Source organism: Bombus vancouverensis, chromosome 3 (assembly GCF_051014615.1).
Source record: "Bombus vancouverensis nearcticus chromosome 3, iyBomVanc1_principal, whole genome shotgun sequence".
In the NCBI taxonomy this organism is placed as follows: Eukaryota; Metazoa; Arthropoda; class Insecta; order Hymenoptera; family Apidae; genus Bombus; species Bombus vancouverensis.
The window spans coordinates 20,211,355-20,238,712 of record NC_134913.1 but is presented as its reverse complement, the minus strand read 5'-3'; the positions used below and the strand labels follow the sequence as shown (position 1 = coordinate 20,238,712).

Here is a 27,358-nt window from a genome sequence, read left to right as displayed (position 1 = left end):
CATACACGCCGTTAGCATACCCTTGGTATGATGTTTCATATCGTGTTATATGCAAAACATACATTTTTTTTTTAAGAATATCGTGTAATCAAACGAATAAAGAACGCGAAGGAATACCGGAAACTGTAAATAAACGGAACCGGTCGTGTAAACCAACAAACTAAAACGCGTACAAAAAATTTACCTACGACGGTCGATATATTTTATCGACAGAACGTTCGGTTTAAAATTTAGCAGACAATCGCGTACCACCACCGTAGACGATATTTTCGAGTAACATAAAATTATATTCGGAGGGGAACATTAATACCAAGTAGATTCCACGATCCTGACCCAGTTCAACGGTGCTTCCAGACGTCTGCTCGCATCCGAAGGAATCGATTCCCAAAATCCATTCAATTTTTTCCTCCATCTCTTTTTTTCGCCCTCGACCTTCTCGTAGTTCTTATACACAGCATCGCGCGCGAACCATCCCAAATGTAAGACATACCAGACCGGAAAAAGGTAGAAGAGAAGAAAAGTAAGGAGAGGAAAAGAGAAAAAGGGGCTGGAATGGCTGCTCTTTTAATTCGAGGGTGAATCCGGCCGGCAGGGCTGAGCTTCTACAGGGGTGCGAAGGGAAAGATCCTAGAAGAAGACGACTGCGCGTTACCCCAGAGATCTGATATCGACACCGAGCTGTAAGAATATCCGGCCCTCTTCTGATTTACGAAAGAAATCGAGCCAAGAGGTATTCTACCTTGTTGATATCGTGTTTCGCTTCGTTACGGACGCTAGTTCTGCTCGAGTGCTTTCAGAAAGGTAGCATCGTCGCGTGTCAAGCATTATCGTATTGTCAGATCCTGAGAAAGACGATCGTTGCTACAAGTCCTTGAGCCATTTCCTTTGCGTTCTCAAAGGTAGAATCCTCCTCCTTTCCTTACCATTTACTGTTACTTGCACAGAATATCAAATCGACGCGTCGTCTAGTTAATTTGTATTTTATTTAACGAACTACGATCGCGTGAAAACACGTTGAAAAAAAAATATATATATATATAATAGTGAAAGAAAAAAAAAGTTAATGAAACGAGGCGTCCAGCCGAAACCGGTTTTTAAAAATTGCATACCACCGGCTATATCGCGCAGGATGTTAATATAACGTAGCGCATCCCGCGATACGCAATCTCGAATTCCTTCACGTAATTCGACGACAGAAGAAATGGGGGAAAAAAAATAAAAAAAAAAAGCAACAAGGACGAAGAAGTAAGTAAAATATTAATTTTAATCCAGTGGTGTTATAATACTGGGCGTAAACCGAGGAGCGTGTTTCCGAGCGTGGAAAAAGCGAACACAGAGACCAAAGTTCCTGGCCACATTCTAAATTTCTTTGCACGGATAATAATAACGTTTCGGATAGACGACAGGGTGCGCCGCGTTTCCGGCTGGGACGCGCGTCCGCTCCTCGTTTCCCGTTCCTCGTGAGGCAGAACTTTTCTACGATTTCTTTCGCGCTTTGGCAATTTCGTGCTTCCGTTTCCCAAAAAGAATCCTGTGCGAACGATTTCTCGCGCACGCTCGTTCGTGGCGATGTTTTTCCATCGCCGTCACGGCTCCGTTTTCGCCTCGCTCCGCTTCGTCCCTCTACTTTTTCCCTTCTCCCTTCGTCCCTTTTCCGTCTTTTTCTCATCCAGGCGTCGTTTCCTTTGCGAGTTCCGCGCGTCGAATTCGCTCGACCATATCTTCGATGTGTTCCACTCGTTCTCTCCTTTTGCTGCTTTTATTATTTTCTTCCTTTCTCGCGCCACTTCCGCCGCGGGAAGGGGTACTCGTCTCTTTTCCGCTCGCCGCCGCGGCTTTTCCAACCGCCGTAAATCAAATCACTCCAAGAGAAAACGCGGCCAAACCTACAATACGCGCGAAATCCCAGGGTGTACCGGGTGTCCCGAACGACCCTCGATCCCACCTCGACTTCGTGCCATACCGCGGGTCGAGCGATGATCAAGAAATATCTCTAGAATTTCGCTTTTCGATGACCTCTCCGCGTGACACGAAGCGTAAAATAGAATATCCAATTGCACATCACGGCTACCTAATTACATTCTACGAACTGGTGGGAAAACAAAAATATCCGAAGAAAACGATCAAAAGTATAAATCTTTGTCGGGATACTGTGAGTCTCTTATTACATGGTATCCTGTAAAATCGCGAGGAATATCGTATTACAGCGGAGGTTGACAGTGAACAGAAGGAAAAGCATACGAGAAGCGCGAAACATCCCCTCCAGTGATTGCGAAAGAAAAGAGGGTGGAATCGCCGACGGAGGAGACTGTGGGATCGAATAAAATTTTACGGCCGCGAAATCGTCCAATAATTGTTACGGCTCGCTTTGATCGCGTAAAACACGTCGTAAATGTCGAAAGGGACGACCCCCTGGCCGACAGGAATTACTCTTAACCCCCTTACGGGGGTATTATGCCGCATTACTGGCGATGCTGCGTTTGCGTTTGCACGCTTCCTCGCTTTCTCTCCCACCGCTGTCCGCCGTATCCTTTCGAAAATCTTATCCGTCGGCTCAGGCTGACGGTTCGATTACATCAACACTCCATAAAGTAGTCGAAAGGAGCAATAACCTTCGCGTATTCCGTGCTGCGGCTCGTCTAATGTCAGCGAATCTTACTCGGTCGTTAATTAACTACCGGTGGAAACGACGCATTTACTCAGGCCATTTCGATCTCCGCGATCCTGCACGACCCTTGGCTCCCAAGCATCCACGATATATTTAGATTTGAATTTCAAAAGTGATTTACTCTACGTTACTGTCTTATATCTTGGCGTATAAATAGATTCGACAGTTTGTCGTAAAATATAAAGAAATATAAAAAATATACAATTGAGACTGGGTCCAACTTCAACTTTCCACAGATCGGACTAACGACAGTTGCTCTGTCTCTATGAAATCTTATCATCGAAAGTCAACGTCCAAACTTTCTAAACGAAGAACCAGCGGTTCTTTCGCCGTTGCGAATAAAGCCGTTGGCGGAGAACGTAGCCGCGAAACGAGCATCGGAAGCGTCGCTTCGCAAAAGTTGACGCGATGAACTTCGAACCCGACGCTGGCCACATGTTTCTTTTCAGCCAGACTAGGAGTAATCTGCTGGGTTAAAAAAAACACCGTTAATATATTCAAGCAAAATGATTACACGGTGTAGAAATATCTCAAGCGGGAGTCCGCGGCGCGCTTACGTGGCCTCTGCTCTGCTCGGTTGTCCGTTTCTCTCTCTTATTTCTAGATAGTAGACGCTGCGACTCGAGCAAACGTCTCTCGGTGTGTTAGGCCGTAGGGCGTGCGCCTGTGTGCAAGTACACCAAGAGGTCGGGCAAGATCTTTTAATGAAACGCGGATGTTAGAATGGCAGGAATGCTGCAAAATGGTCTAGGCGTGCTATGTACTCTACGTGGAACGTACACAAGCGCGGGATCCGGCTGAGCACGCTCGAGTACGCGTAGACGGCTCGCTCGCGTGTATAGGTACGGGCGTGCACACAAAGGTGGCAGAAGCATCCACGTAAAGATATATGTATACGTATACGACGAGCGAGCGCTCGGTAGAACGTACATGGCGGCGTCTCGAGGCAAATTAAGCCCCTCGACTCCTCCGCTTCGGCTTCGTTATTGAAGTGGCATTCCTGCTTGGGAACCCTCGACGACTCGTCTCCTGTATACGCCACGACAACGATAACTAGACTTTTTAATAGCTTAATAACGACCGAAGATATTCGCTACGGGTTAACGAGGAACGAGAGAGCCGCGGATCGCGCACGATTCCACCCTGTCCCTTGTTACCACACGACGAAATTTACTTTCTCCGTCGACCATCGTCGACCAATGAGCTAAATAATCTTTCCGCCGCACGATCTTCTTCCTTTACGACACGGATACATCCGAATCTCCTGTGTCGTCCCATTGGTCTTCTTTCCGACAAAGCCGGTCGCATTTTGCCAATAGCGACGCCCGATGAACGACGACCGAGTAGTCTGCCGTGTCGTCCCGTCGGTCTTCTTTCTAGCTCAGCTACCGATCTTCTCAGCAGCTCCGTGTTATTCTGCCCTTTTCGAACGACCTTTTTTACTTTCGTACCTTCCACTATTGTTCGCGAGGAATTTCATTAAAAAGACGCGAGCTTCCTTTCGGTACTTAGGCGACGAGAGATTTTCCGTCGAACGAGCTGCGATCGAGCGTTGTAGCAGCGACGACGTTAACGCAGCTATAACAAACGACAGGAGAATGAAAAGCCAGTTCATTACGCAACGAAGACGAAACAAAGATATAGCGTAACGGAGTTACGGAGGATGAAGGCGAGGGACGAGAATGATCGCGGGTACGACAAGAACGAATACGCGAGAAAAGAGAAAGAAGGAGTATTAAGAAAATGTTACAAGATTAAAGGAGAACGGGATGCGGGAGAAAAAGGCGGGGAAAGAAGGAACGCGCTAGCGGATCGAGAAAGAAATTCTTATTGCCTGGCAAGTCCGGCTTTTCCGCAATATACAGCACAGGTGTACCGAATGTGTACACCCCATCCCACCGTCCGTCGTACACGCTCTCGTCCGTAAGGGTGGAAACAGCGCTCCGTGCACGCATGGTCAGGACCGTATTCTGTCTAGTGAAACCCATTACTCTTTGCTCTTGTTTCGTTTCTCTCGACCATAATATCCAGCCTTTTTTTCTTCTTCCTTCTTTTTTTTCAATGCGATACACTGGACGTATCGTTTATAAAAAGAAAAGGTACAAGTTATCGTTTTCCCGGCCGTTATTGCGCTCTTTCTTCGCCAGGTGACTGAAACGCGTAATTCACAACGGAAGCTACGTCGAACGTTTACTTCCTTATCCGTATCGATACGATCGGACAAATATCCAGTAACAAGGAACCGAGTTTTTAACCCGATGAAATTATAGCCCCGACGACGGAAATAGTTGCGATAGAATGAAAGAGTGGAACGCTGTTATTACCAAGAGAATGGTACACGCTTCGTAAGTGGAACGTACAAAAATAGCAATCAATTTATATATTTAAAGCCGTTGTAAAATTCAGCGCAAGTCGTAATCGATGAAGCGAAGTTGACAAGAAGCGGCCGTATACACCGACGAACCTAAAGTCTACGAACCGCGTGATCTATAGCGCCTAATGACTTTATAACCTGGTTTATTTCAACGGCGAGGCAAGCATTCGCGAGAAACCGGTAAACCAGTTTTCGCGGACACCGTTCCAAGCTGTGTAAATCATTTGGTCTCGGTAACCTAACTGGAAAACCGAGCAGAGGACAGGGGACTACCGACTTCTACCGAAGGGTCACCAAAGCGTAATCTGCTTCCAACGATCAGAAATAGGAAACGAGGGAATAACTTCCGATACCGATCGAGTAAGTGCTCTTCGATAAATTTCGAATCGCCGCGAAACGAAACGAAGGCCGTTCTCCTCCGATGACGCTTCCTTCGAAAGGACTGAGACAAAGAAAAAATTTATATTTTCGCGCCGATCTTTCCCAAGAAGAAGAAAAACTATCGGGGTTAATTAGATCGAGTAGATGTCCGTCGATCGTAGTAGATACGCGTATCCAGTCACAACTCGTTTTTGCCTCGATACCGAATCGTTCGCGACGTCTCACGAATTTCGCATTAAAATCTGCTCGTTTCTCCTAGAAGCGTATATTTGTTATTTCCTGGCTGGAAAAATCCTGCTGAGCCGCGGAGTATTTCCTTTCGAGTTCTCGTTCGGAGACCGGAGAAAGAGAGGGAGAGAATGTTTCCTCCGTCGTTCCTTTTTCAAAGGGTGGGGGCGAACAGCACATCGAGCAGAAGGAGAGAGAGAGGGCTAGCTGGCTGGTACGCGAGAGGAGGGCGAGAGGCGACAGGGGTAGACCGACGTTCCTGGGGGTGGAGGCGCAAGAGGCAACGTGGCGTATTGATCGAGTGGCTCTCGCGTCGACCACCACCGCTTTCGAGCCACCCGGTATAGGCGAGCGTCTGCGTTCGTGTTCCTAGACGAGGATTCGTGCGTGTGTCGCAACGTCGTTCAAATGCATGCTCGTGCACCACACTGTCATGCTATTGTTTATGTAGCCACCATAGTCACAGGGTGATTCAAAAATTAGATTTTATCGGATCTCGATTCCCAGACGTTTTCACGTACAGCGAGCAAAAGATGTTTGAATTGTACGCGTTGCGAATGTGAAATAGCTTATCAACGAAATATATTTACGCTCTGTATCGTGTTTTTATTTGAACAAAGTCGACGATCATATCTTCGAGATTCCGTTTAATCGCCGATACGATATTTGTCCTTGTTATTAACGTATATTTAGTCCCTATCTTTATTCTCCATATCGAAGACGAAATAACCCTTTGGTATTTTAATTACAAAAGATCAGCTCGAGAATCGCAACTCTGGCAAAACGTTACTCTGCGAGACAGCGAGGCCTCCCATTAACTTTGTTCCCAGTAGAATCGATCGTGCCTTCGGGAATCGACGATACCTCTCTAAACGTATCTTTGACGTTTGTCAACTCCAGAATCAGCGTATACGTTGCTGTATATACACGGATATACGTGGATCGAGGCGCGTAACCGCGGTGCACCAAACTGTACACGAGCGTGCTTCGTGTGGGGAGGACAAGAGGCAATGGTCAGAAAATAACTCAGTCGCGGCGTTCCCATGTACACGGACGTACGTGTGCGTATGGAGGTTGTGAGCGTTGAAAACACCATGATCTATGGTGTGTGCATCCTACGAATAACGCGGTGATACTTGGCCTGGAAAATCTGCGAGGCGCGTTCGCACGATCGGGCAGAGTTTTGCAAATACGTCGGCTCGCGAAGTCGCCTTAGCAACGGTGTAACGCGTTTCGATATCGTATTTAAAGATTTTTAATTACCGAAAGAATTAGTCTCTATAGCATTAGGATACGCGACATACAGAGTGAGGTTCGATTTTGTAACGGAGATGTTATTAGCAATAAAACGTTAACGTTGTAGCGTCTGTAAACTTTATTCGTAATCGGAGCATCGATTCTATCAAACGGATCGAACACTCTGCAGAGAGGACTGGAATTTAACGTTCCGCGAAAGTTATCCAAATCGTTGAAAAATTCAAAGTTGAATTCAACGAACCAGTTTAGATACTAACGCATTTCGTTCATTCCCATACGCGTTCTCTCGTTAACTCGAGCAAATAAAGAAATCGGATTACACAGGCAGAACGGTGTGCACGATTTTTACGATAAGTTTTATAACTGGTAAAATCGTAAAACCTGTACTCTTCGGTAGGTTTTGAAAGTTTCCACGTAGACGAGCGGTATCTGTTTTCGCGGATGGACAGGATACGGAGACTTTGGCGTTTCATTTTCATGCCGGTGGCTCCCGTGGGCGTCATAAACGCACGCCTCGCGTCTGTGCATCACCATTGGAAAAACTACCCTCACCTTTTCGACTCTCGCACCGATTCGGTTTCCAACTAACGAGACGAACCCTCGCCCCCTCTTACGCGTCAAACACCGAAAACCCACGCTAAACGTATCGATGATAAAAACTTTGCCCCGAGGGACAATCTCGTTATCCTCGCCATCTATAAACTATCGCGAAACTTTCCTCTCGAAACTCGTTTTATCCGGCAAGAATTAAAAAGCGACCAAAAGATTGTTGGCTACGAGAGCCCGTCTCGTAACTTTCGCCCAGTTACCAAAGCACATGGCGGAAGACCGTTTGAAAAATGTTATCGTAAACGTACATTGTTAACGTTTTATGAAACAAGGCGCCCGAAGGCGGTACACGCCTCTCTTTGCGAATTCTTTCCGATTGTTGTACGAGTAGGAAGGAAAAAATCGGATAATACGGTCCTTCGTGGAAGCTCTAATGGAGCCATAGAGATCAGGCATGGCTTCTAGAGAGACTAGAGAGGGTAATCCGTCCCTGAGGAAGGGTGGACCGACGCCACTGTCGGCTCAGCTTCATCCCCGCCAGCCGTTCATCGAAGGGGAGGGCAAGGCGCTCGATATCAAATCGTCGAAAAACCATTGCGAAGGTATCGAGGTCGAAACCATCGCTACGAAATACGTTAATCCATGGAATCTCACAGCCGAACAATTTTTCAATTTACCTTGCCCATACCGATTAACCGCGATGGAAACGATAACCTTACCATCGTTGGCCGGTAGCAACGATCAATTTAATTCTTATCCGATTACTTCCGAGCGATTACCTCGTTGGACAAACCTTTTGCAATTGCGGCCGAAAGGGGCGTGATTACGGCAAAGAGGAAAAATTCGCGTTCGTTGCGAGAGACGCGTAGAGCTACGATATTAAAAATTTGTGTGCTAAGCGAAAAGACGTAGACGAGGATACGTGTCTACACGCACGCAGGTAGAAGCGTCGCGCACGTAAACGCAACCCTCTTTTGCGGTTGCAGAGACATTTTTCTCGTGGCATCCCTGTACATGCATAATGCATGCAGCCAGGATGCCGCAGACTCTTTACGCGTCGAGAATTCGAAATCGTTCGTGGCGAAAATTCTCGCTGTGGGAGAGACTTCCCGTTGACTCCTGTAACGACTGGCTTTGCCGTCGGATCAACGAAACAACGTATTCGTCGTATCTTTGAATTGCCTACGAAACACAGTTTTGACACAAATAATAAAACGAAATACATCGCCTTTGACTAAAATTTCATGAAATTTTCTACGTTCACGATACTAACGTCCTTCGCCGTTTGAGTAAAAAAAGATAATACAGCGTCGTTTATCGAAGATTCGTACCGCGCTCGGCGCATTAAACGATATCAAATATTTTCACTTTCTCTTGGCGCAATTTTTATGGAACGTCTATCCTGGCGGATAAAATCAGTGTCTCCTACGATCGCGTTATGCCATCGTGGTTTTCGCGCGTTGCAATACAAATAGAAAATCGGTTGCGATAGAAGCGAGGAATTAAAGCAGGGCCGTGATACGACAACGGGGAGCCCCGTACGCTGGAAACGTCATATTCGCGGCTGCCGTTTCTGTACCAGACACACGGGACCTGTTGCTGTCGAGTTTACGGTGTTTTTACGAGCGACGTTACAGCCACCCCTGAGTACGGGGGCTGAACACACCCTCCCCGCAGGAACGATATCCCTCTTCTCATTGCTAGTACCTCTATGTGAAAGCTAGAACTGGAGAAAGGGAGGAATAGAAACCGAAACGACTATCCGTTTATCTCTTCCCTTACAACTTTCTCTCTCCTATTCGATCGAAAGAAACGACTGGACGAACGATCACTCGGACGAATCGTCGCTCGACGATCAAGTCACAATCGCCTGTTAATCAAAGATCGTGCGTAGATTACCAAACACGGTACGCAATATGCTTCGTCGTATATGGTATATTCTTCGAGTCGGCAGCGATATGCAAATTCCGGGCGTACCTTTAGCCTAAATTCGTCCGGTCTCGGGCGATTTCTCGAAGGAGATCAAACTCGCGAGCAATTGAGTCACGTCGACGCGACTCGACGCGACTCGACGGCACGAAATTTCGTTGCGACGGTCTACTCAAGGCGAGAAAAGTCGAAGGGGAGAGATTCGGTGCGGCTGACTTCCGACGAGACAGTGCCGCGTATATGGAGGGTCGGTAGAAACAAGCGATAAGTTTAGCGAGAGTTGAGAAAGTTTCTGGTCGTTGCCGGCACTGGCTACGAAACTTTCCAACTACCGAGTTTTGTCTCGCGCAATTAGAAGTTCCCTGTATTATTCATAGCTAACGTTGCTCTTCCTCGTTCCACGGTTACTCCTCCTTCCTCTGTCTAAGCTTCTTGCCGTTCCGCTTTCGCCCGATTCTCTTTCGGCATGGCAGCTCGGCACTGGATGTCCCGACCGCTTCTTCGTAACGCGCAAAACTCAAAGACAACCACGAAGAGGCGCAAGTCGCGCACGGTTCATGAATTTTAATGAAATCTCCGGCCAGAGATGGAAGCTCTTTCGTGTTTCCCTCTGTCCTCTCTTCTACGCTCCTCTCTCTTTTTCTCTTTTATTCGCGCGAATACACGCGCGCCTGTTGGTGCTTTTCGTCCTGATCTATGCTCTTTACGTGCTGCTCGATATTCGCCGCAACATAGCGCCAGCCCGCCTCCTTTCGCAACTATTCCGCGAGCCTGCGGCTCACGAGCGAACTCGCCAGCTCGTATCCGCTTGTATTCCCATCTCGGGCATTAGTGGAATTCAAAGCATCGAAATTCTAATCGCATCCGCGAACCGCGTATTATCAAAACCTATCAGATATCCGTAACGTTAACGAGATAACGTACGCTCGGCTTACGTCGCGAAACAACCGCGAATATTCGAGAATCGGCGAACCGCAGCGCCAAACATTCTCGATAGAGCGACGGTGTGTGTCTCGGTATCGAGACGATAAGTTCGAACGATTGGCTGAACGTCGTGTTCTCGTTCGATCGCGCGCGAAGCCTCGCAATAACACCGCTCGAACGTTGGCCGATCGATCGATTAACGACAAAGTAACGTGCACGCGATAAAACGTAGTATTCTAGTCGCGCCGATGCTTCTCTCCTATACACGCCAGCAATTCATCCCGCGATAAAATTATCCTGATACGCTTTTCCAATGAAAGACGTACGACGTTTCGCTCAAGGACGAGCTGTCACTCTCTTGTCATCTTGCGCTGCGACGGAATTGAAATGGAATTAAATTAACGATAACAGTGGCGGCTGTATGTACGGCACGTAATAAAGTACGTGTACGAGCGCGCAGCCTCTACTTGTCGTGCTACAGACTAGAGTAGAAGCTCGGCATCGCGTGTCTTGGATTTTCTCCGCCGAAACAAGGCACAATGATACTTATTTCGTGACGAGAAACACGCGGTTATTGTTATTCCCGAGGGTGGAAAGGGCATTCGCCCGTCACCTTGCGCGTCCAACCCCTCGAACTAGGCGTCGAGGCGATGCAAGTGCACGATTCTGCCGCAACTACGAAGAAATCGTCGACTTCTTTATAATACTCGTTAGCCGAATCACTGGAGATTAATTAGGACGAGAACGAATCGCTAATGAGAAAATATGGTTAAACGAGAAAAGACTGGAGCGAAGAAAGCGGCGACCGGTAAGGAGAAACTGATTAGAATTCGAAGAACGAGAAGGCGACGAATCGAAGAAAAAAGGGCAAGGTTATATTCCATCGGGAACGAAAAGGGCCTAACGATCCACGGTACGAGCTTCTCTTCGCCCCATGCAATCTCCATAGAATTACCATACGATTAAGAGAATACCGACCTCCGGTGTACGTACACTGGAGCCAACATTAGCCCTTGAGAGTCTTCCAATTAGCCTCTCGAAAGATCGTTCGTCTCTTGTCTATATAGATCGCGCCAGAGTTACCGTAGAGGACATAAGATGTCGGATATATGCCAGCCAGATAATCAGGATACACCAGGATACGCCAGGATACGCCAGGATACAGGATAAGTGGCGTAAAAAGCTGGACGCCAACGCGAAAGGTCGTATTTTTTATAAGAACGAATGTCACTTACCTCCGATTGTCTTTTAACATGGTTGCAAGCGTTACAACGTACGTACATGTTTAAGTATATCCACGATGCAGAGAAATCGAAGGTACGGTCGCTATCGTTGTCAGATTGTCTTATCGAAAAAGGTGAGTCGTAAAGGGGCGTACTATACCCTTTGGATTAATAATCACCGACAATAGCCAGGATTGCGTACCTAGTGGAAACGCGTGTGGGCCAGGGTGACGTTCACACGCAGGCGCGTGTTAAACACGTGAGGGCACGTACACGCGAGCAGAAAGGAGTATATTGCGTGGCGGACATGGCGGTACTCCCGGTGCGTTCTCCTTCTTTCTTTCCCCGTCTTTCTCTCTGTCTTTCGGTTTACGAGCTTATTTTACTGGATTTTTATGATATAACGTACCCGCACCTAGCTCGAGCCCGAAGTTTATAGGTTTGCGAGATTTTATCGTGGCGTAACGTATGGTTTGTTAAATCGACCCCCTGCGCAACACACGCGTGCCCGCCGATTCATATACAAGCACGCTCGGAACACGCACGATGAATTCCGCAAAGGGGCCTCTTGCCGGTAGATATTTATCGCGCGGTACGACGACCCAAGTGGATCGCTTGTTTATTTTTCCAAACCCTTTCGCGTTTTTCGTTTTCCGGCTCGAACGCCAGAACTCTCTGGAACTCTACGACCGTCGTGCTGAAAATCAGCGGACGAAGCTCACGATTAACAAGGGAAACTTGCGAATAACGATACGTCGATAGCGGAGTTACCGCTTGCTAACGTTTCGCTTGGACGGCGATAAAACCGAGTCGTACCGAGTAATTATACCGCGTATTACGTGCGCGTATATTGCCGCGCGAATACTTTTACGCGCTGGCACAATGCGTTAATTGTACATTCAGCGACGTATTGCAAGATCGGGATCGCTATCGATCGGATTGCAAAAGGGTGAAGGGAGATACTTTTGCGAGGGCGATGACCATAACGACGACTTCCGGTCAGCAACTCCGCGCAATTAAAGCGACTTAAGTGCAATTCCGTTAACGGGACAGCCAGTGTAACTGTCGTGTACGACTTGACAGCACAATGCCTATTCGCTCTCTTGGATTTTCTTTTGTTCTCTCGGTATCGTTACTTGCGTGTACGCGACTCGCTACGTGTCTTCCTCCTACTTTTTCCATCGCGTTTCCCAACGAAATCCAAGCTCACGTACTCGAATCCGTGACGTTTTGCTCGTAACCGAACATATGGTTGCTCCAAAAATACCAACGATGCAAGGTTATCTCGGTGCCGCGGGTATTTTTGGATTTTCCCTCTTCAACGATGTTCCACTTGTTTTCCGAACAAAAACGCCTGCGTCAAGCCTCGTTAACAAATACGCGTGTATCTTATCTACGACCAAGCATTACGGTAACATTATTGCTTGATAATGCAATAAGCTTTTATCTTCGCCTATAAATATGCGACGTAGTGCAGTGCGAGTAAATGTTTCGTGCAATTTCCTGCATTTACGACCTGTGCCCGAATACTTTCCTTTCTTTCGTTTAACGTACTTCTTCTTCGAACAAACTGATTATCGCTTAACGAGCCTACGATTACGAAACGGTCGCCTATTGTAAGTTTAACCTTAAAATCACAATAGCTTCACTTTCGCCTATACCTGACTTGAAATTTCAACGCCATAAATTTCTCCGATTCTTCGAACAAAGAGAAGCATCGAACAAATACGAAAGCTTTCCCCGTAGCAACAGGAACCATCGCAAACCTTCTTGATAATAAGTAATAAAAGCTCTCGCCTCGACGTTCATGAGTAAATATACCGAAGCTTGGTACAACCTTAAAAACTTTTCGTAATAAATCAGTGCACAATACGACAGGCTGGAATCGGACAAATCTCGTTAGTCGAGTCGAAGAAGTTTGTGCCCGAGAGAAAGAGAGAAAGAGAGAAAGGGAGTGCGAGAGTGAGAGAGCAGAATGGCCGGTTCACCTTGGTTGCTGGAGCCCATCTGCATGCGGGGACCGCGGATGAAGAAGAGGGAGAAGAAAAGGACAAACGAAAGAGAAGAGGAGGAGGAAGAAGAAGAAAAGGAAATCGAAGCTAGGGGAACGACATTCCAACCGGGGTCGGGACGAGAAGCGTCATCTCTTGGAAAACCGACGCTATCTTTCTATATTTCGCCAACTATGGCACCAACGATCAAATCTCGTCGATCGAAACACAACCGATTCCGCCGATTTATTTAGTTCTTCGGCGTGATAATCGATACCTGCATACGTTTTCGGGCAGACAGAAAAATCTGAACGAAACGGACGATCAAACTAATTAGAGAGTCTGTCTGTTTCGCTCGCCGGAAAATTTCTCCGTTCGAATTACAAAACGGATTGCGATCGGATAACAGAAATCGCGCAAACGCGGGAATATTTTAATCCCGATCCGCGATATAACCTCCGTAAATCAGATTACAGGGAATAACGCGTTAAATCATAATGTACGACGCATATTACGTCAAACGAGTAAATTACGTACGTTATTAATTCTTCAAATGCGATGCTTCATTTAGCGGCTGTCCCTGTGACGAAGAACATTACGAATCGTTAATACGAACGTTGATAATCGTAATAATAGATCGCAATCGTATCGGGATAGAAGAGATTTCATCTTATCTTGGCAAACTTGGAATAAATCTTTCGGCAAATACGATAGCCGGAAGATTGCGAGAATTTTTACCAGATACACGATCGTAATAAAGGGAAAGGTGCAAATACAACAAATTTTCATGCGCAAAAGAAAAAGAGAACTACGCTTAAATCACCATAGCATAGCGTGTAGAATCGCGTGAGACAAACAAATACGCGGAACGTTGCGCAAGCCTTAATTAAAGTGCGCGCTGTCTAATTAACGTACAACATACAGTTTACTCTTATCAGAACACGATGTTCATTAGGAAAATTGTAGAGTGGCCCGTTAAATTACTTTTCGAACCTATCGATAGAATTGAATGCGTATATTGCCATTGTGTAAGCTTCGCTCGTATCGCGTTAAGAAGTTAATAATTGAACGGCTATCTTTTACCATTAAACCGTTCATATGTACATAAAGGAATATCTTTATTCGTAGACAGAAGATTCGTCGAAAGATCTACGCAGTTTCGTCAATCGCGGAGACGTATAGTAAGCATTTCGCGGGAACAGTGGCACTCTGGCCCAAAGGTGCTCTTGCGAAAACACTTAAAGCATGGCTGTGCGAAATAAAACCGAATTACTACTGGAAAGCGTCCAAATTGAATATGGATTTTTAATTGTTACGAGAGAACGCGACGGCGACAGCGTCGTTTCAGAAATACGGAGAATCGAGAGTAACGCGGTGCCGCGCTTCGATGCGACGCAGTCTCCGTGTCGGTTTAATTAAATGACGATAAATCGAAAGAGATAGGGAAAGAGTTGACAGCGAGACAGGGGTGGTAGAGAGAGGCAGAGCTGCATAACCGATTGCAGTCAAGTTGTATTTCCAAACTCGCGTACGTTACGCGCGCTGACAAACAATAAATAAAGTTGACCGCCAATCGGACAACCAAGCTAGCAATCGATAGCGACCGGTCTTTGATTAATTACACGGCCACACGCGACCGTTCGTAGGAATTAACTATTTGCTATTTTGAAATTTAGCCCGATATAATAGGACGTAGGTAGAATGATTTGTCGTCCCGATTCATCGTTCACATTTCATTTTACGCGATACCCTCGCACCAATCGTATTACAAATTTGACAAAAGAGTGGAAGCATTTTTTAAAAGGATATCGCCCTCCGAAAATTACTGTATCTCTCGCGTTGGATCCACGTCGATAGCGGCGAGAATATTTTTAGGTGGCAACGGTATGTGGCGTCGACGATTATACCACCGCTGTGAGGAACTATCCGGAGGAAAGGTCTCTGAACGTCGAAGAAGAAGAAAAAACGGATTAGAGGTTGGTAGAAAGACAGGTTCGAGAAATCCCGCGGATTTTCAGCTCCCTCCCCTGTTTCCCCCTCCACTCTGTATCTTTCTCTTTCTCTTTTTCTTTCTGCTACCCTTCGGGATCTTCGTACGCCCCATGGGAAATCGGCCTAAACGGAGTCGTCCAAAACAGGTTTTCAAAGATCTCCACGTTTCGAAGAATAGCTATTTCGGATGACCGTGACAAATCGTTACTACGAGACTAACGCAACGAAACTATGAGTCACGATACCAGATATTCAAATGAACAAAAACCATTAAAAACAATATAGTTCATCCTCAACCGGTCAGAGAGAGAGAGAGAGAGAGAGAGAGAGAGAGAAACGATTCATTTTTTGTTTCGATGAGCCAAGCGTTTGTAGTAGCTGAAAGATAGGGAAAAGATCGAATCGATCGGCGACTACAATAACAATCGAATATAACATTGGTAATGTCGGTACAAGCTGGTACGACGTTTATCAGTTGTGGATAAAAGAGAGAGAGAAAAAATATCGAATGGGGAGAAATCTGAGTTGGTACGGTCCTGATCCGAAGTTATCCGAGCTCCGCGAGAGAGCCGATTATATTAAATGGCTGGTAAAACGGTCTGCTTAACATAGCGTTTATCTGCTCCTCTTGGTTTTAGTACTTTTTCACTGCCTCGTCAGCCATTGCCCATAAACTCTACTACAAGCCTTGCCTCTTTTTCTCTCTTCATCCCCTGTCGCTCGCTCTCCGCTACCCCGTACATTTTTCTCTGTACCTTCGTCTGACCTACGCGTACATGCGCAACCATGTGTCTGCGCGAGAACACGCGTGTATACTTAGCACGACTCATAAAGAATATAGAACCATTAAAACGACTCATCCTCTTGAGTGTGCTCATCATACTTTGACGCCTTTTTTGTTTACATAAATCCTCTTTACGCTCTCGACTCTGTTTCACGTTTTATATCAGCCATCGAAAGAGTTCTTTCATGAATGTAATTAAGAATGGCCATTGAAGCCTGGCCGAAAGTATTGCCGAACGTTTTTCTAGACAACTGTACTGCTGTTACGGGATAATCGCGTAGAACGTAACGTTTGATTCCTATGTTCAAAGAAAACATTCGTAAAAAATGCAAACGGCCGATACGTAATCAATAATTACAACAACCTTGAATTTTTAATCATGCACCTACAATACGATAGAAACATACGTGGCGTCCGTTTCTTTCTCGACGAACGAAACCACGATCGAACGATTTCTACTTCTTCGAATGTTAGGAATAAATCGAGAGATAACCAACCCTGCAGAAATATGATCAACGACCACGTGCTTTTTAACCTATAAAACGGGCATCGTTTCGCAACGAAGAGCAGCGTGCCTTTTCCCAATCTTATCAAAGAAACGTATATAACGGGCGCCGTACGTGGAATGTCGTCGATGTCCAACCCTCCACCAGCACAATACCACCCTCGCCGCGAGAAAGGAGAAAACTAGCGAGCCGCTCGAAAAAGGGAGAAACGAGAGAGAAAAATAGAAAAAGAGAGTGTGTAGAGATATACACATATACTTACAGCGGAACGACGTGAAAGAGGGTGGCTTAGCATGAGGGGCGTGGTGGCCCCACCACCCCCATCAAACGACCAGGCAGAAACTACTTTTGGGGTAGCCGACCCACACACCTCCTTCTCCAATCCATCCCTCCCCCTCGGTTCCTCCCCATCCCCCGAAGCAGTTCGAGCCAAGCCAGCCACCCCTCGCACCCCAAAAATAATTGCACGTTTCGTGGTCTCTTGATCCGCGCGTAAAAGTAATCCAAACATCGCATAAAAATTATGTTTACGAGTTTCGAATGGGCGCAGGGGTCGACCCTGCAGGGTAGACGACACTGCACTGCACGCCGAAAACATATCAACAGTCTCTCTCCTCTCGCCTAGATAGGGATCTCTTTCTAGGAATTTCTCGGATTGTTTAGAACTCGAATGTGAACCACCAGAGCGACCGCGCGAGTTACGAGGTGATCTTCCGCACTTTTATGGAGTGTTCTCTTATCTTAGTGGCGTACATATAATCGGAAATTATTTACTGCGATTTTCGATAGACTAATTACTAATATCAGTAATTACTAATATAGAACCGGATTTTCTTGTATTATTTAAAGCTACCTGCGAGAATAACAATAACTGTGATCTTTAAGGTTTATTGGTGAAGTAATATTTATCAGCGTTATTTGCTTCCTTGCAAGAAACTAGATCAATTAACAGCAACAACAATAAATAGATAGTAAAACTCACCTGTTTTCTCTTTGATTTCACACAGGACCGAAAACAAGGCTGGCTTCATTCTGTGACAGTTTAATGTATGTTTTCTGAAAGAAAGAATATAAATTATTAATTGCATGATATAAATTAAATATTGAGTAATTGGCAAAAAATTTATATTGCTTGATATCATTCATTATAAAGAAATACGCGTCTAAAATTAATATAACATTACGTATGCGTAACATAGTTGAACATAATAGATATAAACATTTTGGTAAACTTGTATAATCGTGCAAGTACCAATAGTGCGAAGATAACCGTCTTATCGCGTATTCGGACGCCTATATATAACTTACTGTTGTAGCTTGTCATTACCAGTATATCTACTATATTCGTTACTTAACAGTTTGCACTTAACAGTTACCAAGCTATAAAATGATAAAAAGACATTATAAGAATAATATTTACTCTCTTCGACCGAAATCCTAATATAAAACATTATAAAGCGATGAACATAACCTGCATTTATCGTTATTTGATACGTTTACTACATGCTTTAACAGCTAATAAAAAAATTCTAGAGTAACTGATTTCAATGTAATGTTGTAAAAGAGCCATTGAAAAAATTAAAAGAAGCGTGTCAAATAAGTAAATGAAATACTGCGAAAAAGTTGATGAAAGAATTATTAAAGTAATGATGCATCTTAGAAGTATTAAAAAATGGCGGCTGATCGGATCACGAATGGGACCAACCTCGCTTGCGCCTCGTCCAAGCTTTGATCAGTGATGTTCATAATTTGCTGAAGAATTTCACTGATGTCCTGTTTTCTAGCCTCGACGGCTTGATCCGGACCTTGTGTCGCAGTTCCATCCACAGGCCCCATACTACCGTATCCGGTCGTATTTTGGGCCCCTTGACCCTGGTTTCCTCCCATCAAACCAACACCTGATCCGCCGTGTTGCAGCATCCTGCCAGTTTCATCCATCAACTGTAGACTGCAGCACTAAGAATATTATTCGCCTCTTTCCGTCTTTTTTTTCCTCTTTTTTCCTTTTTCTCTTTCCTGTAGCAAGAGTAAATTTCGTTCACACAACACTCGCGGATGTAAGTATATCGTATACCAGGTGTCGCAGAAAAACACGACTGTACAAACAACCGTCCCGCTCTTTCACTTTATGACGACTCCTGTATCTCGAGGAAAATATGTTTCACGCACGTGCTCTATCTCTCTCTCTCACACTCGTGCGACACTTCATATGGAAGCCCGAGCAGGCATGCACTTGCAAAAATAGAATTTTTCATGAATAATGTACCAAATTTCTTGAGAATACGAAGAAATCTATGAGAATGAGAGATTCCCGTAATGCGCCGTACGGTTGGCTTGGAGGTTATGCCGCCGTGGCCTTTGTCTCTTACGTATCGTTTGGCGTTTTAACTTGTTCTGCTCCTCTTTCCCGGTTGCTCTCTTGCTCTTTCTCTTTTTCTCTCTTGGTTATTCGTTCGCTTGCTCGCTCTTTCGCTTTTCTTTTTTCTCTCTTTTCTTGCTGTATCTATCCTTCTCTTTCGATGCCCTTCGGTATCCTTTTTACTTCTATTCCCCCTCTCTCTCTCTCTCTTTCTCTCTCTCTCTCTCTGTCTCCGTTTCTTTTCTCACTAATATATATTTCCTTGCTGATTCAAGAACACTCACGTTGCGTCTAGTAATCGGTTTCTAGTTTGCTATACACACTATAGAGATGATGAAAATGGTGCCTTCGGCAGCTTTAAACTTGACGGATTGTCGGATTTTACGTATACGCGGTTATGTCGACGGTCGGCGTCGCGCCCGGTCCGCACTCTCCTTTCACTCGTTCTTTCCTCTGCTCAGTAAGGATACTCGTACAAGCTGAGGAAAATCGGCGTTCTTCGAGCCATCCGCGCACGGACGTCACACACCAACTCTCCGCCTTACAAGGCAACGCGCGGACCGACCGTTTCTGTCGCTCTTTTCACTCTTCTCGGCCGCGAGCGACTGCTACGCTCCTGAAGCACGCGCGTGTTCGTGCGTTGGTGTGTGCACCGAGCCTTGGTGTGCGTACGTGCATGCGCCAATCGGCGGCCATAATAGCCGCCTCGACCAATCAGAATGGCTGATTCATTTCCTTCTTTCTTCGTTTAAAGCGGTTCATTCGCTCGCTCTCCCATGTTATTGTCCGCGTGCGCATCCACTCTATTTATGATGCGATTTCGCCGCTTTTCCTAATCCCGTTCCCTTAACCTGTATCCGTCAACTTCGAATTTTCCCCAAATTGCATAAAGCTACCTTGAAACTGATCTTTCCAGACACTATTCGTTACATCGGAGATAGAAGCTTTCGTAAAACAACCTCCTTTACCTTGTATTCCAGGAGGCGCAAACTCCGCCCATTCCTTCAATTTCTTTTCTTTTTTTTCCGATCACCACTAATGTTCAATCGTAAACGTTTGCGCCATTATTATGTAAAGTTTGACCAGAAAGATTGAACAAAACCAAATATTTGATGGTACTTTTGCCTTGTTGAATGGCGTATAAATAAAACGAAGGTACCTACTTCGTATACTTGGGAAATGTAAATTATGAGGACGGCATGCGCAAGTCCATCGTACAACATGGCTACGTAATCAGCCATTTTTATAACGCGGGAAAACTCGAATGCTCAATTATAATATTTATTTAGCGACGGTTGAGTTAAATTATTTTAACCTGAATATTAAAATGTAAAAGACAAACGTTTCATAATATTATTTGATAAATACGTCTAAACATATCAATGTGTATGATTTATTATCTTAACGTTCGAACATATTATATGCTGTTTGTAACGGACATTTTAGGTATATATATTTAGGTTTTTTTTCCCCATGTTTATAAGTTACTCGATATTTCGAATTTCAAGGCTTATAGACGATACGATTGCTTTATTATATTGTGATATATTGATTTATTGGCATTGAAGTGGCTTTATTCATTGACTGTGATAATATATATTAAGGACTAATACAGTTCATTTACATTAATAAACTTTAACGATAAGGAGCGCGTGTTGCCCGACAAAAAATAGGTTACATGTTTAAATATATTATACTTCATTAATTAAAAATCGCTAATTGATTGATTTAAACGATATTTTACATAAATATGGATCATGAAAAATATTACGACAAAAAATCAGATGGAAGCTATGTTATACATTTTCTTAATAAAAAGGGATTAAATTTGCAAGAGGTTAATAAAAAGTTTTCTGTTTTTGGCAAAGTTTTATCTGTGGATGATAATGGAAAAGCTAATGAATTATGTTTTATAAAATATGGAACAGTTGAAGATGCGATAAAATGCATTGACGGCTTTAAAAATGACAAATCTATCAAGATTTTGCCACATATACATAAAATAAATAATACTAATGGAAAGCGTTTGAGCCGTAATAATACTACAGGCAAAATATCGCACAGTAGAAAAAAAAGAACATCTAATCAAGATTCTTCTAAACATTGTTCTGAGAAAAGTAATCTCATTAGTAATTTCTCACAAATAAAACAGTTTCAAGACACAGAAACGGACTGCCAATCCGGTGCTAATATATCAAAATCATTATCTAGCGATAGCAACTTTAATAATGATACGGTAGATGATAAAGACAGCGTTAATCGTCCTCCTCCTAAACAAATATCATCTTCAAAACATATTTCAAAATATATAAACCTACAAAGAATTGCATCAAATAGTTCAATTTCATTAGGAGTTACTAATGGAAATGTAAAAGAATCAAAAAAGATATTTGATGAAACAGAGATTCCAGCTTTGATGTCTATTGATCAAAAATATATGCAAAATGGTAAAATCATTCCATCATCCTCAAAAATTATTCCAGCAAAAGAAATAATCGTAGCTAATGTCAATCCAAGTTTAAGTATACATTATATATTACATCTTTTTAACAAGTTTAATCCAATAGCGGTATCATCTATGATGCTAATACCAGAAACTGGTATATCATACTGCTATGTTTATTATGAAACATACAGTGAAGCATATGCAGCTATGAAAGAATTTGACATGTATCATCTACATGGAAGAAAGCTGATTGTTTTAACAACAAGTGAATTGATGAAAGAGATCTCTTTATTATAAATATATTAATTCTGTTGTGCATATATTATACAATAAAGTAAATATGAATAAAACCTTCTACTTTAATACTTTATTTTCCTTTTTTATTGGTTTCTATTTAATAAATATAGTAAAGTTTTAAAACGTAAATATATAAATATTATCTATTATTAGCGGTTACTACCAGCGTTTCTTGCAGTATGACACGAATTAAAAAAAATGTGGAAATAAAAAGAATTCCAATGTTCACGAGTTTGCGCGTTAAGCTGTAATTTCTAACCTACGTTCTTTTAAAGCGTGGAAAACGTGTCTATAGTTTACGATTGTGAGACGTTTACACTCTGGTACTAGCAGTAGTAGGAAGTAATTGCACGCGTGTGTGCTGAAGAACATGCAATTAAAAATGTCAAAACCATTTAAAGAAAATGCTGTGAAGCAATTATTGCTGCAAGAAAATGAGTTTATTTCGAATATATTTTCAAAAATGCCATTGCCTATGTCTGAATTAGGTAAGAATATAAAAAGATAACGTAACCTTAAAGTACTCATGATTTTTGCAATTATAATAAAAATTGTCATGTTATCAGTTTCAGATGACAAGAATAAATTAGTTACACACGAGAAAAAGAACATGTCAAAAGGTATTTATTCTCTGCTATTGTTGTATATTATTTAATTTAGTTTCAAATTTCTATCTTCTATCGTAGATAATATTTCTCCAAATTCAAGCGGAAAGAAAAAGAGGGCACAAACATTTGAGGAGTTACATGCTAAATTGGAGGGATTAAAGAATGTTAAACGATTGGGATATAAAGAAAAGCAATTAAAAAAAAATTTGAAAACCAGAATGAAAAAAATGTCAAAGAAAAAAGAACGGATAATGCAAAAGAAACTAGTAAAAATAGAGCAAAATGGGGATACTTTGTCTAATATAAAAGAAGAAGATAGTGAAGTACCAAAGGTTCCAAGACCAAAGCCTGTGTTTAATTCAGAAGGCAAAATGGTATTCAGTAAATTTGATTTTTCTGAAATTGGAACAAGAAAAAAGCTGCCTAAAAAAGATGCAAAAAAGATGTTACTAGAGTTGAAACAAAAAAAAGAAAAGTTAAAAGCAATGGAACAATCAGGTGAAAAAGAAAGAGTAGAAGAAATTAAAGAAAAGGATGCATGGCAGACTGCCCTGGCAAAAGCTGGTGGTGAGAAGGTAATAAAGATATATTTAAATTTGAAAATTTTTTTTATAATTTCAGGAAAAGTAGATTTAGAATAATGGTTTACAAATAGCATGTTGAGTAAACGTTATACTTTTCGATAGGTGAAAAATGATATAGATTTACTTAAGCGAACATTAAAAAGGAAAGAAAATAAAAAAAGACAGAGTGCTAAAAAATGGGAATCTAGGTTAGACAATGTACAGAAAGGAATTCGAGAAAAACAAGAAAAAAGACAGGATAACATTATGAAGAGAAAGAAAGAGAAAAAGATGCATAAATTAAAAAAAGCGGCTAAAAGGGGACGGATTATACCTGGATTTTAAATATAACATAAAGGATTATAGATAAAAGACATTTATTTCTAAAAGAGTTATTTTATATGGTATGCAGTTTTATTCTGCATAATTTAATTAAATTTTTACATTCAGACGAATTCAACATTTACGTAAATGATATTCATTAATTGAATAATACTCCATAGGACAAATTTGTACTAACTTATTGTTGATATCAGAATACAAGAGAATTGTTTTCAAACAAATCATTTTTTGTTGTTTATAATTATATTATATACACTCATAACTGTGGATTAATATCTTACACTGACAATGCAAAAATCAATTGTAATGTGTACATGTTGTATAAATTTCGTAAAAACTGAATGTAGGTGTTGTATAGACAGTGTTTTATAATCATTTATTTACATATTGTGATTTTTGTTTGTACATGGTATTAACAATTTTTTATTTACACTAACGATGTAGCGTTTGTTGCCTCGTTATAAGTTTTTCATGATATAAAAAGCGGCATGTTCATAGAATCTTGTACAGTTTGACAGTATAAAATTTAGTCATTAATTTTATATACGAGTGCAAAACTTGCTTGTAAAGATCGATATTCCATATAATGACCTTAGACTTCAAATTGTTTTGTATCGAAGATCTCCTTACGATCAGTTTCATTATTGTTCACGATCTCATATACTAATTCGTCGTAATACATATATATCTTATAAATCTCTTAATAGATTATGGGTAAGTCGAGTACGAGAGCTTCGATGTAGCCGCCCTCTTCCACTTCCTGCTAGGTATCACCAAGAGCAGAGGATACAGCGTTAGCGTGTGTTAATGCTGTCCATAGAGGGCTATGATCCACGGATAATGGTACCACCGATTTAGATGGTCGTGGAGACCTAGATAGAAAGATAAATAATTAGCTTAAATTACTATTCTTTTACAAATATGGCATCTGTTATAAATACATAATAGATATTTTCGCAAAGTTGCAAGTTGCAACTCCTAACGATATATCGGTAATGCAGGAATTCTAAATATTAAGAAAATTTTCTAGAAACAAGTCGATGGAAAAAGAAGCAATCTTTGTTGCGAATGATACATGATTCGTATGAATCTTTTTTCTCATGTTTAATTTAAGGAAATAAGAATGATATTTCAATATGTATTACACGTACAGAAAATAAGAATCTGACCTAGGCGGTACCAAAACTGGATGCTAATCTGGGCTACTAAGTTCCAGTGCAGTGCTCTGTTCAGGATCCGATCGTTCTTCAACGACAGTGTCTAGTTCCAGTGATGGAAAAGCTCTAGATCCTCGATCGCTTCGTAACGATACTGTTCTCGTTGGACGATCAATTCCAGCTATCACATAAAAATATATATGAATATGTATTAATATTTCACAACAACAAAGGTACTTGATTATATAGAAAATCTTGTCTAACAATTCTGTAAGTGAATTTTTAGATTACCAATAATAAAGATTAATACTGTCTAAATGCATTCTAATGTCAAGATTATGTGGTAAAAGTTATTAATTTGATTTGTACAGTTATTAACAAATTGTTGTATACGAAATGCATTGAGATATACGCTGCATAGGCTTGCATAGCAAACAATTTAAAGTCATGCGACTAGAACTATGTTAAATACATAAGAAGTAAATACATGCCTTTCGATTAAGATTAAAATGTAGCCAAGCTGCATATATTATTTGCATAAAAATGCTCAACTTTTCTTATTTTCGATTTTCATGATCGCGTTGGAAATCTTAAGCTGCTGAATTATAATATTCTTAACAAAGTATTATTTAAGTACGTTTGAATGTAGCCTGCATGATCAATCTCACACGAATTGTTTTTATCATTTTTATTCTTGTCCACGCTTCTGGCGGAACTTCAATTAAGTTCTGTAAGTTGTCTTCTAAGTATGCAGCGGTAGTAGTGGCGGCGGCGGCAAATGATTATGCATTAAGTAAAAGAAACTATGGTTGTTCTGTGAAATTCTAAAATCTCTAGAGACCAAGTCAAGCAACAATCAGGTTGATAAAAGGCTTTACCTAAATCCTCTTTCGATGCTGCACTTGACGGGATAATAAAATAACAAGTATATATTTCAGTTTGAAGATTTTTCAAATGTTTAATTTATATTAGGATGCTGCAAATTAATTTTACGATCTAGGTATACAATAAAGTTCGAAGAGCAAATATTATCCTTTGTACCATCGTCCGATAACTATGTATTTCCTATTAATTAAAACCTTCATGCTTGTATAGAGTAAGTAGTAACTAAACCGTCTATTTATCACATTTCAGGGGCCGTAAATCAAGAGTTAGATTGTCATGACTGGTCGCGGTAGTCGTGTACCTTCAGAGTTAGCCACATATCATAGGTATCATACTGCGTCGGTGTTCGACAAACGAAATACGTATGTCGTGTTCCATGAACGTTTTACGTTCATTGTTACGAGTGTAAAGTAACATACTTAGAAAAGTTCAACGTTATATTTCGGGATTAAAAATTAGATAGAGTAAGCAATTGAAAACTATGAAAAATCAATAGAAACCTATAGGTTTGGCCACTTAGTTTCTCGATACTTTGTTGAAAACTAAACGTTTTTAGTCGTGTAAACACGAACTCGATTAAATTCGAAATATCTAAAATCGGTGTATGAACTCGGATATTCAGGGCAACATTCGATCTGGTTTAATGCTTCTTCCACTCTCTTTGTATACGTTGCACAGCCGTGTGTCTGAATGCGTGTATATATATATACGCCCCGTTTACAAAGGTATACGACTATACACGTCTACGTGACTATATGTAGGAGTCTATTTGAATATACAGGTACGGATAAGTATGTATTCAACGTTTCTGGGGAGAAAAGCGACCACGGAGTAGCGGTTGTTAAAGAGGTTAGGGTGCTACACAATGCGAACGCAAATGTTTTGTGACCTTAATCCATTTTCGTTATAAAATTGCTTTCAAGGATGTGTACGCTTTAATTCCAAATTTAATTGTAGCAGTGATTTTTAAAATAAGGAGAGGGTTGACTCGATTTTATCGTTGAAACTTACCTAAACGGTGGACAGGACTAAAACGAACGAGACTGAGTGCTCCGTGATCTAGATCACAATTCCTTCTTCGTGCTCGCTCTCTGGCGAGCTTTGCTCTTCTTCTTAAACAACAGATGACCATTAGAGCCAACAATGGAAATCCGAGTATGCATGATACTATTGGGATGATGATACTCTCTGGAGTTACTAAAAAAAAAGCAAAATAATTTGTAATTCACTCGTGAAGATGTGTCAGAAAACGTTTACGTGTCAATTCTATTGGTTTCACTATCAGTCGAGTTACTACTAGATCTAGCAACGAGTATTCTTAACGAAGTTTTATAATAAATTTATTTACATTTACGACATTTATAATAAATGAATCTTTTAGTAAAAATTGGAACGAGTATTGTCAATCTTCTAAACAACAGTTTAGACCCCAAGAAAAGAAAAATGTTTCATTCAACAGGATAGAATAGAAGGGATAGTATAACGGCATGGTTGTATAAATATACGTTGAATAATATAGCGATGTAATACAAATATTTTTTATTATAATCAAGACTATGTTATCTCGTGTAACAATATCATTTTAAATTACAACGTCAAAATAATGCTTTAATGTCACTTTTCCAGTTATGCGTCTAGACGATTTGTAATTGTATTAACCTTTACTCTCCATTACTCTTAGACCCTTGAGATTGGGAAGCAATTACTTGCTTGGTTGCTTCCTTAAGTACGACGAAGATATTCTCTGTCACAGAAGGACTTTAACGAAATATTTCATCCTTTCGCAAATCTTTGAACTTTGCAAAGCTATTGGCTTCTGCGTCAGGAAATCTGATAATTTGATTTGTTTCCTCTTATATAGTTCATGATAATTAAATTTTCGCGTTATCAAAATA

At 41.9% G+C, this 27,358-nt stretch overlaps 4 protein-coding genes across 11 annotated transcripts in view; 2 read left to right on the top strand and 2 right to left on the bottom strand.

The window, feature by feature from the left end:
• The window catches only part of exd (PBX homeobox extradenticle), a 56,376-nt gene extending 36,043 nt beyond the window's left edge, over positions 1–20,333 (bottom strand). For 3 of the 6 annotated variants that reach the window (XM_033329025.2, XM_033329028.2, XM_033329030.2), the window contains exons 1-2: positions 18,512–20,332; positions 17,789–17,862 (exon numbers count right to left, since the gene is read on the bottom strand). In XM_033329025.2, the coding sequence (XP_033184916.1) occupies positions 17,789–17,862; positions 18,512–18,744 (307 nt within the window). In that variant the 5' untranslated portion in view covers positions 18,745–20,332. Of the gene's footprint in view, positions 1–17,788; positions 17,863–18,511 lie in introns of all 6 variants that reach the window. The other 3 variants (XM_033329026.2, XM_033329031.2, XM_076617301.1) reach the window with 2 other exon arrangements.
• A 292-nt stretch (positions 20,334–20,625) lies between these two features.
• On the top strand, positions 20,626–21,981 carry LOC117154153 (uncharacterized). The gene has a single exon (XM_033328866.2). It carries the CDS (start codon positions 20,916–20,918, stop codon positions 21,906–21,908), a length of 993 nt encoding a protein of 330 aa, XP_033184757.1. The 5' UTR covers positions 20,626–20,915; the 3' UTR covers positions 21,909–21,981.
• A 164-nt stretch (positions 21,982–22,145) lies between these two features.
• On the top strand, positions 22,146–23,643 carry Surf6 (Surfeit locus protein 6). The gene is made up of 4 exons (XM_033328669.2): positions 22,146–22,396; positions 22,475–22,528; positions 22,595–23,091; positions 23,203–23,643. The coding sequence occupies exons 1-4, from the start codon at positions 22,279–22,281 to the stop codon at positions 23,422–23,424; spliced, it is 891 nt and encodes a 296-aa protein (XP_033184560.1). The 5' UTR covers positions 22,146–22,278; the 3' UTR covers positions 23,425–23,643.
• The window catches only part of LOC117154043 (uncharacterized), a 29,147-nt gene continuing 25,082 nt past the window's right edge, over positions 23,294–27,358 (bottom strand). The window contains exons 3-6 of one of the 3 annotated variants that reach the window (XM_033328672.2): positions 26,475–26,660; positions 25,457–25,474; positions 24,573–24,759; positions 23,294–24,293 (exon numbers count right to left, since the gene is read on the bottom strand). In XM_033328672.2, coding sequence (XP_033184563.1) covers positions 24,614–24,759; positions 25,457–25,474; positions 26,475–26,660 — 350 coding nt within the window. In that variant the 3' untranslated portion in view covers positions 23,294–24,293; positions 24,573–24,613. The remainder of the gene's footprint in view (positions 24,294–24,572; positions 24,760–25,456; positions 25,475–26,474; positions 26,661–27,358) is intronic. The other 2 variants (XM_033328670.2, XM_033328673.2) reach the window with 2 other exon arrangements.